The 13810-nt window shown below is 41.7% G+C and overlaps 1 protein-coding gene across 4 annotated transcripts in view; it reads right to left on the bottom strand.

Annotated features, from left to right (window-relative positions):
* The window catches only part of C9H8orf48 (chromosome 9 C8orf48 homolog), a 61070-nt gene that overhangs the window by 47234 nt on the left and 26 nt on the right, over window positions 1-13810 (bottom strand). For 3 of the 4 annotated variants that reach the window (XM_005279508.5, XM_042853260.2, XM_065557256.1), the window contains exons 1-2: window positions 13528-13807; window positions 3083-3342 (exon numbers count right to left, since the gene is read on the bottom strand). In XM_005279508.5, the coding sequence (XP_005279565.2) occupies window positions 3083-3287 (205 nt within the window). In that variant the 5' untranslated portion in view covers window positions 3288-3342; window positions 13528-13807. Of the gene's footprint in view, window positions 1-3082; window positions 3343-13527; window positions 13808-13810 lie in introns of those variants that run through there. The other variant, XM_005279510.5, reaches the window with a different exon arrangement.

The raw sequence follows: 13810 nt of genomic DNA on the forward strand, positions 1-13810 counted from the left end.
AATCCTGATCTGATGGTATCAAATTTGCAAATGAACTGAAGCTCAGCAGTTTCTCTTTGAAGTCTGATCCTGAAGGTTTTTCGCTGCAGGATGGCTACCTTTAAATCTGCTATTGTGTGTCCAGGGAGATTGAAGTGTTCTCATACAGGTTTTTGTATATTGCCATTCCTAATATCTGACTTGTGTCCATTTATCCTAGGAGAACACTTCAATCTCCCTGGACACACAATCTCTTCATTTTACCCCCCCCCCATGGAGATAAGGTATGGGGGGGACACCCTGATATTAGCCCCCCTCCCCTGCACAGCAAGCAGGAGGCTCCTGGGAGCAGCTCCAAGGCAGAGGGCAGGAACAGCACAGGCAGTAGGGGAAGGGACAGCTGAACTGCTGGCAATTGGTACCCTGCTGGGCAGCTGCTGCACAGGGAACTTAGGGGAGCAGGGAGCTGATGGGGGGGGGGGGGGGGGGGCTGCCTGTCCACCCTGGTTCCAAGCCCCCACCAGCTAGTTGCAACGGGCTGCTCTTCCTGCAAGCAGTGGACAAAGCAGGTGGCTGCCAAACAATGTTATAAGGGAGCATTGCGCAACTTTAAACAAGCATGTTCCCTAATTGATTAGCAATGTAACAATGAAACAACCTTAACTGGGATGACTTTAAGTGAGGAGTTACTGTACAGACTTACATTGGAAAATCCACACCCCCTACGCAACACAGTTATACGGACTTAATCTCTGGTGTAGACAGTCCTGTCAGAGGGAGAGCTTCTCCCATCAACACAGCTATCGCCTCTTGGGGAACTGGATTAACTGTGCTGATGGGAGAGCTCTCTCCTGTCAGTGCAGAGTGTCTTCATTAAAGCGCTACAACAGTGCAGCTGTGCCAATACAGCATTTTAAGCATAGACCTGCCCTAAAACAAGCATACAGCACAGCTGAAAACAGTCAAATCTTGCAGATTTCCCCCCCTCTTTAACAAGTATTCTTTACAAGAAAAGGCTGTCTCTTTTTATATGTATTCCTTTAACTAGTCAATTTCTTCCATATTTTACTTTTGTGCACTAGATGATTATTCCTCTAGATGTGCTGTTCTGGCTGTATAAAGAGCACTTAAAAAAAAAACCTTCTGCAGAAAAAGGAATAGTTTATTAAAATGTATGCACTAGGAAAACAGAGATCCAGAACCAAGTCACTAAATTTAACATATCAGACAATTCACTTAAATTCCATCGTATCTAGTCCCAAGGCTGGTTGAAAAAGGAGGAGGAATGGTGTCAGGCTGGCAAACTGCCAAAGAAATCAATTAAATGAGTCCTTACTATGCCACATAGGAACTAGGGTGTTTCCCAGATGGAAGGACTAGAAGAGCTGACCCCAAACAGATGGAACTAAGGCTAGAAGAAGACACTTGTATAATGTGGCATGAACAAGTCACCAAGGCAAACATTATCTCATTACGCAAATCTTTGACACATTGATCTATAAGGCTAAATTCTGCCCTTGAGTGCACACTATTTCCATTTAAGACATGTGAATCCAAGGGCAGAAATTGGCCTATAGTAAGCTTTCATGCCTAAATAAGTTTTATGCTGGATCCTTAACTGTAGCTGTGCTAGTTACTTTTGTAGAGAGAAAGGTCAAATGTATTGTTGGGTCAGGGAGGGAAGGAAAGACACTAAAGATACAGCTATACTGCAATAAAAAACCCCAAGTCTCAGAGCCCAAATCAACTGACTCAAGTTTACAGGACTAAAAATTGTAGTGTAGATGGTTGGGCTTGGGTTGGAGCCTGGGCTCTGAGACTCACTCTCTCTAGGGGTTTCAAAGCCCAGGCTCTAACCTCAGCCCCAGTTTGAACATCTACACTGCAATTTTTAACCTTGCAGCCTGAGTTCCCCCAAGCCTGAGTCAGCTGACCCAAGCCAGCCATGGCTGTGCCCTGGGTATTTTATTGCAGTGTACACCTACCATAAGAGCACTAGGATAAAAGGCATATTTTTTGCTAATGTGTTAAGCTAACAGGTTTTAAAATTCTAGTTCAGACAGGGTTAACTATATTTTAACATTTGTTAGCCGGCCAACGTGACCCCAAAGTGGGAGGCTGGGTTATGACACAAACAACTACCGCAAGTTAAAACGCAACTTACTCTGTCTATATTAGCTAAAGTGGTTTAACTAACACATTTTAAAAACTAAATTTATCTTAGAGTGGACAAGCCCTTATACCAAGAGAATGTTACAGGTTTAAAAATAGCAGCTGATCAATGGCTTGAAGTCACCACTGTATCTCCCAGACTAAACAAAAGGGTAAAAAGGAGGCTGCAGGAGGATGGGGAACACTACCAAAATGTCAAAGAAGGCAGACCCCCTATTATGTCAGTAGTTTTATCCTCCTCCCTCTGCTTCTTTTACCCTTACCTGCTGTAGGTTTGTTAATGTTACATATATTTTTAGAGTAATAAGGTGGGTGATCCAATATTTTATTGGACTAACTTCTGATGGTGGAAGAGGAGAAGCTTTTGAGCTATACAGAGCTCTTCTCTGGGTCAATAAGAGTTCTGTATAGCTCAAACTTCTCTCTTCCACCAACAGAAATTGGTCCAATAAAATATATTATCTCAACCACCCTGTCTCTCGTATCCTAGAACCAACATGGTTACAACAGTACATTTTCAGGTCTTTCTCCAGTCTACTTTTAAATGTCCCTAGTGATGGACCTTCCACAATTCCCTTGGGGAAACTATTTTTACAGTCCAGCTATTTTTCTGAAATGGGAATTCAGTCAAGGTATCTTTAAGACCTGTTTATCATACCAATAAACTCCAGCACACAGTAAGATTGAATAAGGACTTCCATACCTAAACACTCAATTTGGTACATTATACCTCCTCATATACTCTCCATTAAGTCTTGATTCAGCAAAATTACAGAGCTGGCTGAGGAAGCCAATGTTTTGAGGCTTCTGTTGCTGTGCACAGCAAGAAAATTGAATGTAATTTTTATTTTGTTTTCGCTGATCTGTGCCCTTCTGTGTAATTTTAAAATTGGGTGGAGGACTGACTCAAATGCACAGAAACCTTGCGTACCTTCATCATCCTGGCTTATTGACTGCCATACGCTTTCAGATATATCTAACACAGCAGCAGGCCACTCCAACTCCTCTGTGGAACAATAAGATTCAAATGGTTCACTCTCATATTGCCTGCAGGCTTCCTCCTCCTCACTGAAGGATTCAAATGTATCCTCAAAATAGTCTGAAAGAGTAGTGCTGCAACTCTGGCCTGATTCCATCTACTCCTCTTCAAAGCACCGAGTATTCAATCCAGCTGGTCACCAAAGTAGAATACTAAAAATAATAAGAAAAACCCATAACAGATTTGGTAACATATGGCTCTTAAAAAGATTCACCTGGACTACTGCTCTGTAAATCAACAGTGCAATTTACTCAGTCAAGTTACAAATAGCTGTTACAGACGTGTGTGTGTGTGTGTGTGTGTGTGTGTGTGTGTGCAAGGTGTAGTTCAACCTCAAACAGGGCCGGCACTTCCACTAGGTGACCCTAGGCAGTTGCCTAGGGCGGCAGGATTTGGGGGGTGGCATTTTGCCGCCCTCGGCAGAAATTCGGAGGCGGGGTTCCTTCCGCTCCAGGTCTTCAGCGGAAATTCGGCGGCGGGTCCTTCACTCGGTCCAGGACCCACCGCCAAAGTGCCCCGAAGACGCGGAGCATTGGCCTGCTAAACCCAGGGTTGTGAGTTCAATCCTTGAGGGGGCCACTTGGGGATCTGGGGCAAAATCAGTACTTGGTTCTGGTAGTGAAGGCAGGGGGCTAGACTCGATGACCTTTCAAGGTCCCTTCCACTTCTAGGAGATAAGATATCTCCATATATTAGAACCCCCGCTGCCGAATGCTCAGAGAAGGAGTGCTGCCGCCAAGGAGGAGCACTGCCACCTAGGGCAGCAAAAACTCTGGCACCGCTCCTGACCTCAAAATATGAGTCTGAAATAGTTATTTCATGAATTTGCAATATATCAAAATTTAAGTGCTTTTATTTTAACTTCATTCCAGATGTACATACCCTATAACCTACTACTGCAGATAAGAACAGATCATTACTTCAGCCATAACTGTACTAAAAGTGGCTTATCACGGTAGTTGCTCACAAAAGATTAAAGCATACACTTGAAGTCTACTGATATCAAAACTACCATAAGATAACATCATTTAATTTCTAAAAAAGTGCAGAACCAGACAATTTGTCAAATTAGCTAGATTTCTATTTTTTATACTTTTCACAGATTTACAAATAGTCTGAGGCCAAGTTATGAATTCCTTACTTACTGAAGTCAATGGACATTTGCCTGAGTAAAAACAGACAACCAGATTTTACCAACCTTATTCATAGAACTATTATGTGTAATATATGGAGTAATGTACTACTCAATGTAAACAAGGTTGTAGCCCTAAGTAAGGAATTCAGGCTATCCCCCTTTACGATGACTGCCTTTGATAGCTTAGCTTTCATAAAAGGCTTTAAAAAGAAACCATGCAATCGTGGTATTAAGAATTAATGTTAAGAATTTACACTAAATTGTGGGTAAACTTTTTCATATAAAGATGAAAAAATGACCAAGAAATTGAAATTGTTGCTGTGGATTTTTATCTCTCTCACTGGCCACTCAGAAATACAAAGAGTCCTTGGACTACTCAGCTTTGTTTTGAAAACTGGAAAGAAAACAAAGATTTCAACTGCTTGATATAATTAAATTAATGGGGATTTATTTCAAATTTGAAAAAAGAAAATGAACAAACAAAAAACCAACCCAAACTGTGGGAAGAAAACAATACTCACATACATAATTGGTCATTAATACATTTTAAAGCATCAGATGTGCTTACTTTATCCTCTTTCATTAGGATTATGTCTTAACCATTTCCTCCATTCTAATCATGGAAACGCTCTACTCAATTTAGGTACTGTTATAGCACAGCAAACAGAGAATTAGAAGCAGCCTGATCAGTTTTTTGTATGCCTACAAATGTCTTCACATGATAAAGTACTTACAGGTACTCTTCCTTCCCTAGTCTTTAATTTAGGTTGTTTAATAAAATATTAATCCCACACTTCTTGAACAATAAAAATTGCCATCCATTTTAGATCCAATTTGCATTTCTTGTTCATTCATGTAAAACAGATCAGTTCCAAACTTCAAATGCCCAAGTCAAATAAAAAAAGGCCAATCTCTATTTAAATACAGCTCAACCTCTTATTGAAAAAAGATTATAATTTAACAAAACAATTGGTCCTTGGAGAGAGAGTCATTATTTTTCTTTATCTGAGGCTAAAGATTCTGAGAACAGGTACTTGCATGTTAAAAATGATTTATTCTGTGAACAAAGTCTTTATAATGGCAACATTTAAAAACAGATTCACAAAAAATAACTCCAATGAAGGAAGAATGCTGGAATGAATGATTAAGGCCCTAATCCTGCAAATATGCAGGTGCTTAAATGTTAAGCAAGAGTAGTCCCACTGAGTACTCAAAATATATACTGGAGCAAGATTTTCATGAATAAGGAAATAGTGGGTAGATCACTATCCTAGTGGAAGAGGATAAAACAAGCAAGATCACGTTTTAAAAATGTATCCATAGCCAATTATGTCTAGAAATGATGTTTTTCTTCTGATACTGTGTGGTGGGTTTTTTTGTCACCAGGGCTATTCAGGTGCTTAACGTTATGCACTAGCATTGGTCTTTACAGGATCAGGGCCTACACTTAAACTCTACACTGCATACAAACATTAAGTTGGCACAATAAGAAAGCAAAACACGGATACACAACTAATTAGAATGCTTGAATCTGCAGTACATACATAAGGTGAAATCCTGGATCCATTAAAACCAATAGGTGCCACTGACTTCAGCTGAGGCAGGATTTCACCCATATTTAACTTTGCATTCAGACACGCATGTAACTGCCATCTTTGACCTCAATGGAAATTTTCCCTGCATAAGGACTGCAGGATCAGACCCCACATAGTCAATAGCTCACTTTTTCCCATTGATATAATTATAAAACTAAAGTGATCTTAGCTGAATACGCACCCTCCCAATGCCATAAAGCAAAAGTTTGCAACATGGAGATTTAATTTCCAAATTGTGTTGCATTCAATGTTCTAAGTATACTCCTAAATTTCAGCTAACATTGATCTGTGTATAGTGGTGAACAGAAGTCCAGAACACACAGGGCTTGAACTTGTTCTCACTGAAGCTAATGGCAGAACTCCCATTGAGTTCCATAGCACAGGATCAGGGCCAAAAAAAAAGAGGATCTATTATAGCTGGCTGAATGGTGTGACAAATTAATCTGAACCTTGTCCATATACAGGCATTTGTAATTTCTAACCAGAAATATATTTGTAAATCCATTTTATATGGGTCATGTTGCAAGCCTATGGGTACAAGAGCAGAAACTTAAACGCTCTCTAAAAGCGTTACTTCTGTCAATGTTATGTACCTTGAACAGTTGGTGTTTTTAAAAAAAAAAAAAAAAAAGTTATGGGAACTGTGTATTGATAACATCACCTATGGCATTTTGTTTGAGACAAGCTGGGTAATAATCTTTGTAATGTAAATCCTCTGGGATTCTTTCATCTGTCCTCAATTTTAAGTATACAGTTATAACATGCATAAGAAAATATCTGACCTGACACCAAGTCACATCCACGTATTAGCTAATATCAGCTTGCCAAAGTAAACATATGAGTCTAATTAAACAAACCCTACATATCACTAAGGGCCAAATTCTGCCACTTGGGAACCCACTGCCTTCACTGGCATTGCACTGGTTTATGGTATGTGTCCCTGACTGAAGATCTGATCAATAATAGCTACTGCTCCTGTTCTCCCGGGCTTCAGAACACAAATGTCCATCTCCTGTAGCTAAGTCTGCCTTTATTTCTACTGTCAATTCTGAATGAGCTAATAATGCCAAAATAGTTTTTAAACCCATAGATAATAAATTCCTGAGATACTGTCCCCCAAACATTATTTTAGCAGTCAAGACAGTTCTTATATTAACTCAATATGGGACTCTTGAAAGTTCATATGGCAAGAAACCTCTTTCCCCAAACTCTAAATGTTTTAATTTTGTTTGTTTGCTTTTTAAAATTAAAAATCAGCAGAGATGTAGCAAGATCTAGATGTGAGGATTTGTTGGACTTCACCATGGGTCTACAGAGCACCAGGTGGGCAGTGCTTCCATGCTGCTAATAGGCAGACTCAACAATGCTACTGTCAACACCCCATACATTCTGGAAGACCAATCTTTGCAGGGAAGTACCACCAATGGTAGAGATGACTGGCAGCTCCACTTGATAAAGTGCAGGCATCTTTGTGTCTGATGATAGATTTTAGGGCTACCCCTCTCCCCTCCCTTCTCCTTGTTAAGGGTTTGATAAGGTTGTAGCTGCCTGAGGAATGAGGATGCCTTTTTGGGTACAGTAGTATCATCTCCCTCTCCCTTTCTTTCCCAGCTGCACAGGTGAGTTTGGGGTCATGGTCCCTTTCTCCCTTCCCTGCAAACTGCTGATCCAAGGAGTTCATGACTGCAATTATAGCAAAAAAAGTGTATCTTCAAAGTAAAATTTATCGGTAGAATATGTTAATGAGGTAAATAGTAATCAGGGGCAAGGATAATTATATTCAGTATAGGGTTATCAATATTCATTGTATGGCATTCATATTACTCCATAAGGGTTTTGGGGATGTTATAATAAATGTAGATAAAGAGTATGATGTAACTAATTCAGTGCTTACTGGACAATTGGGTCCAGGGGAACAAGTACCGCAATAAAGAAGCCCATCTACTCAATCTGCCTCTGGGTCAGCCTGTTTTTCTTCCAACAAAATCCACTAACTGGGGAAGTAAGGATTTGAAGAGGGGGTTTCCTACCTCTTAGGTGAGTACTCTAACCACTGACTATATAGTAGTCCGATGTGGGGACTTTCTCAATCTCTCCTATTGACACTGTTCCTATGTCTCTAAAGAGAAAGTGGTTAAGGGGGACTAGGGACTGGACTTTGGTCTCCCATTTGGGTGCCCTCACTTCTAGGCTACAGAGTCCATCTCTCTCTGCCCCAGTGACTGTTCCACTGTAGATAAATACTTAAACAGACATTAGATCAGAGAGAGTGAGAGTGCCTCTGGGTATGGCTACACTGCAATAAAAAACTCAAGGCATCACATCCCAGAACTGGGGTCAATTGACTAGAGCTGCAGGGCTAAAAATAGCAGTATAGACATTTGGGCTCAGGTTGGAACCCAGACTCTGAGACGCTCCCCTCTCATGAGGTTTCAGAGCCAAGGCTCCAACCGGAGTCCTTTGTGCCCATGTCAAATGACCCAGGCTCTGAGACTTGGTGCTGCAGATATTTTTATTACAGTATAGATGTATCCTCTGTAGCCTGGTGGGTAGGAAGTCAAGGCGCCTATCTCAAGCTTTGTGGATCACAGTGCTGTTCCTGTGACTTTCTAGGTCCCTAAAAGTTAGGCACCAAGATGCTGACTGCTACATTGCCTAAGTCCCTTTGTGGATCTGGGCCCTACTGTCTAGAGCAGGATTCCTGGGTTCTATTTGCAGTTCTATATGCTTGACTCACTGTGAGCTTGGTGAAAGCCAGATTTTCAAAGATATTTAAGCATGTAAAGATGCAGTGGGATTTTCAGAAGTGCCAAGCAACTTAGGCACCAAACTAGTATTAATTTCAACTGGTGTTTAGATATTTAATCCGTTTAGGTGCTTTTGAAAATCCCACTTAGGCACCTAATTGGATATTTAAGCACATAAATACCTTTTAATATATGGCCCTTATGGGCAGATTTTCAAAGATGCTCTACTTCAACTCCAACTAACTTTGACAAACTGCCAGTACTCAGCACCTCTGAAATTAAGCCCTAGGCTTTGGCCTGCCCATCTGTAAACTATCACACATGGAGGTTGTGAGGCTCAATTAAGGATGGTTTGTAATGTATTAAGCTTTAAGAGCTACTTATGGAAATGCAAATTAGTGTTTCACAGCCTATTGTCTACTGCATCTGTTAGTGGCTGCCATAATGATGAATAGGTTATGAAGGCAATAGGATAGGGTCTCAATGTCAGATTGTAAAAGGGTTTCTATTTTGCTTTTAGGCTGGTTCAACAATCAAAACTTTCTGATCTAAACTTCTAATATTAATAAACATTGATGTAATACTTCTGCTTGTTACAGCAGCATTAATGCAGGATTGAAACTGGTTATTGAGTTCAAGGCCATGGGAAGATAACAATAAGAAATGCAAGCTGGGAGTCAATTAGTACTCTAAGGCGCACACTTGCCTAATATCTTTGGTGTTAAGTGAAGCTTCAGCCACAGCAGGCATAGAAGGGGAAGGAACTGGAGGAATTCAGCAAAATGATGGATTGGCTGAGCTGGAACCACTTCACAACATCAGATGTAACCAACCTCGCCTTGTCTTTACAATACAAAGTGGTAAGTTACTAAACAAGTTGAATTGAGTATTAGCAGCAACCTTTCACACAATGCTGGAATATCCTGGAAAGCCAAAATTACAGCTAAACAGACTTCAGACCACATTAGATGTGCTCCTATTACAGCAGGTCTTATGTAAAATAATGAGGATGTAGCAGATATGTACTCACTTTTGCAAACAGCAGGTTAAATTCTCTATTGAGGGCTTTGGGAGGGAGGAATCGTGGAGGTAATATGGTTTGAAATTCTCTGTAGTAACTCCCTGAGCCAGCTACAGAAGTGGCAACAAAAGGTGGCTGTAACATGAGGCCAGAAAACATGGGAAGGTTCTCTCTTCTCTCTTTGTAAGCATTAATTCACACTCCAAATGGGCTACCACATTCTCTAACTAGTTAAAGCACTAGCAAGTAAAATCAGGGAAGAAACTATTCTTTATGTAGATTAGTGTTTGAAATAAAGAAAAAGAAACATTCAAAAACTTGTAATTCCTGTGCAGGATGAATATTTTTGTAAAGCTCGATCACAAAGTATAATACTATAATTTGATATATTTCTCTTTTGGAAATGGATTTCACAAACCACATGTTCTGAACTAGAGCTATTCAGCTATTTTTGATTTAATATTTTTAATTGAAAAATATTGATTTGTTGAAATCAATTTTTTCTTTTTGCAGGAATGTACCAGCTTCAATGAAACACTCGTCAAGAAAGGTTTTTCACATCCAGGATGTAATTTAACCCCAGAATAGCCAATTGTCCAGTGATTGGGCTAATCACCTGGGATGTGGAAGACTCTAATTCAAATCTCTGCTCTGTGTAATTTAGATCAGGATTTGAACCAGGGTCTCCCACATACCAAATAAGTAGCTCCTTAACCAGTGAGCTATTAGCTAATGCGGGAATAAGGGTTTCTTGTTGCTTTTCACACAAAGCTTCTAAATGTTTCAAGTTCATTCCTATGCAGAACAAGAAAACTATTTACCACCCAGCACTATTCTGGACATCTTTTAGCAACACTGTTCTGTTGGCACCAGCATCAGAACCACTTGCAGTCTTAGCAGCAGTATGTTTCCAATGATGAACAAATGTCAGCAAATTAATTTGTGCAGTCATAGCCTTAGTCTATGTCTACACTAGCACTTTTGGCGGTATCACTTATGTTGCTCGGGTGTGTGTGGGGGGGGGGGACACCCTCTAAGCGACATAGTGTTGTCCACACTGGTACTTCTGTCAGTGTAACCTATCTTGGCAGGAGAAGCTCTCTTGCCAACATAGCTACTGCCACTTACTGGTGGTGGCTTAATTATGTCAATGGGAGAGCTCTCTCCCATATGCACAGAGCAGCTACGCGAGCAATTGCACAGCTGTGCCATTGTAAGCTCGCTAGCGTAGACATGGCCTAAGTGAGTTCTGCTTGCAAGATATGTAACTTGTTAGATGGAAGGGAACAAAATTTACATCACTCATTTCAGTCCACTTCCTAACAATGGTCAGAACAGTGGTCCATTTAGCTGAGTATCCTGTCTTCCAACAGTGGTCAGAGCCAGCTGCTTCAGAGGCAATGAACGGAACAGGGCTATTTATCGAGATCCACTCCCCATCAGCTAGTCCCAGCTTCTGGCAGTCAGAGGCTTAGGAACACCCAGAGCATGGGGTGACATCCCTGATCATCTTGGCTAATAGCTACTGATGGACCTAATCTCCATGAGTTATCTAATTCTTTCTTTAACATACTTTTGACCTTCACAACATCTCATAGCAACAAGCTGCATAGGTTGACTGTATGTTGTGAAGTACATCCTTATGTTTGTTTGAAACCTGCTGCCTATTAATTTCATTGGGTGACCTCTAGTTGTTGTGTTACGTGAAGGGGTAAATAACACTTCCTTATTTACATTCTCCACACGATTTATGATTTTTATAGACCTACATCATATCCCCCCTTACTTATCTCTTCTCTAAACTGAACGGTCCCAGACTTTTTAATCTCTCCTCTTACAGGAGCTGTTTCATACCCCAAATCTTTTTTGTTGGCTTTCTCTGTACTTTTTCCACTTCCAATGTATCTTCTTTGAGATGGAGTGACCAGAATCACACACTGTATTTAAGGTGTGGGTGTACCATGGATTTATATTGTGGCATTGTATTTTCTGTTGTCTTATCTATCCCTCTCTTAGTGGTTCCTAATATTGTTAGCTTTTGACTGCTCTCTTTTCCCTTGGAACTCTAGTAGTGACATCATCTTCTTTCAGAATACTCCCTAATTTTATAGTAAAGGAAGGTTTTACAAAAATCACATTTTTGTTTATTAGGCTTATGTCACATAGAAATAAGAGCTCATCAGAGAAGTTCACAAACACATGGAAAACTCACTATGCATAAAAAAAAAAAAAAAACACCTTTAAGAGGTACCATGTGAGTTATGGAGGCCACAGTTTCCCCTTGTGTGATATTGGTGACATTGCGCTTGGAATAGTGTGTACAATTCTCAACACCCCAATAGAAAAAAGACAGTGACAAAAAGCAGAGGAGGCTGCTTGTGATCAGGAGGACAGGGACGTGTCAGGATTTGATAGTATGACCATCAGGAATGGGGATGCTTTCTACTGGTTAAGTTGGTGCTCTAAATTACCATCAAGAATATAATGGATTTAGGGGGTGTTTGTCATTAAGTGTTGCAGAAATGTTTAGTACCCCTGGGCTGAATTATGGCTGCAGAACTGTTTGGCAGTGGGGAGGTGGTTGAGAGGCAACTAAACTAGGCATTGTAAGAAGGTTTGGCAGTTGAGAGTAAGGGGGAAAATAGAGTTGGGGGCAGGTCCTGTGTGGGTGTTTCAAATATTTTTCTTCTTGTGTGTGCACTAGAAAACAACCCATATATTTGCATGTAATAACAGCTACTACATTGTCACTGAAAAATACCTATTGGGGATCTATAATTCTGATTACTCAAATTCCAGCTGTTGTTCTTATTAGAAATAAAAAGGCAGCTATTAAAAAGGAAAAGAAAAGATGTGTCATTAAGGGAAAAGCAGCTTGAAAATTTCAGTGCATAATATATATATACTTTTTCCAGGATCCTAGAGCAAACTATATAAGGGGACTGCTTTCTTCATGACTGAAAATGCAGCTAACTCTGGGGTGGAATAGGGCAACTCACAACTAAATTATCCAACAGTTTAGGACATGAGCTGATCAGCACTGTACTCAATTGAAACCAAAGGGGAAATGCAGGGAGGCAGAATGCAGTGACTCAAAGTGGAAATTGATCAGGAATACATTGGTGTTACTATCCCAATTCTTCCTAAATAAGCTGAAGGATCTTTACATGGCATAAATATTCCTGAAAACTGGAGAAAGGCACAAAGAAAGCACTTGAGGAAAATACAGTGAAGTACAGCAAGGCTCAGGACAGGAATTCTCAAGCTCAGGATAAACTTCAGAGCCTCCCAGTCCATGTAACCAAGCAGCCTACATCCAGTTGCTGCAGAGTGCAGGAGGGAGGAAGAAATAATGAATGTGGCCTGCTGCTCCCATCCATTGCTGGACCTAGCCCAGCAGTGTGTACTCATGCTTTGCATTAATCCTCTGGTGCACATCCCAACGCGCTCACACCCCCTTCCATCGCAGCACTTCTAGGACACACTGAAGGACAATACCACAATGAACTGCCAAGTGCTAACACAACTTCCTGCAAACTGGAGTGTTGCCTTCCCCATTTAAGTTCTAAGCCAGGCTTGATCCCACGGGGCATGAGAGATACAAAAGGCCAGCACATCTTGTGCCAAAGATGCAGCCAATGTTATTGCAAAGGCTCCTGCACTAAAATCCCCCCTCCACTAGCAGAGGAAGACCCCCAGACCCGGGGAGGAGCTGTGCCCCCACCCCGGAACACGGGGAGAGCCTCAAACCGGGGAAGGGGCTTTGCATCGCCCCCTCCCCCGCACGGGGAGAGCCGCTCTGGGGGACGAGACGCCGAACGGGGAAACCCCGGCCTCACCTCCTCCTGCAGGCCGCTCCCGTTGCCCAGGCAGCCAGCCCGGCCCGGCCTCTCTCCCCGCCCCGGGTGCGGCGGCGCCTCACCTCCTCTCCCGTCCCCAGAGCCCGCACTTGGGTTCCGAGCGCGGCCGCTGCCCCCGGCTCTCTAACCGCGCAGGGCGGGGGCCCGACTGGCTCAGCTGCCGCTACTGCTGCAGGGGAAGGGGGCCCGGACTCCGAGCCTGCCAGTGACGGACGGAGAAAGCGCCGGGGCGGCCCCGGCTAATGGAGCTCAGCCTACGACT

Source organism: Chrysemys picta, chromosome 9 (genome assembly GCF_011386835.1).
Source record: "Chrysemys picta bellii isolate R12L10 chromosome 9, ASM1138683v2, whole genome shotgun sequence".
Classification (NCBI taxonomy): Eukaryota; Metazoa; Chordata; order Testudines; family Emydidae; genus Chrysemys; species Chrysemys picta.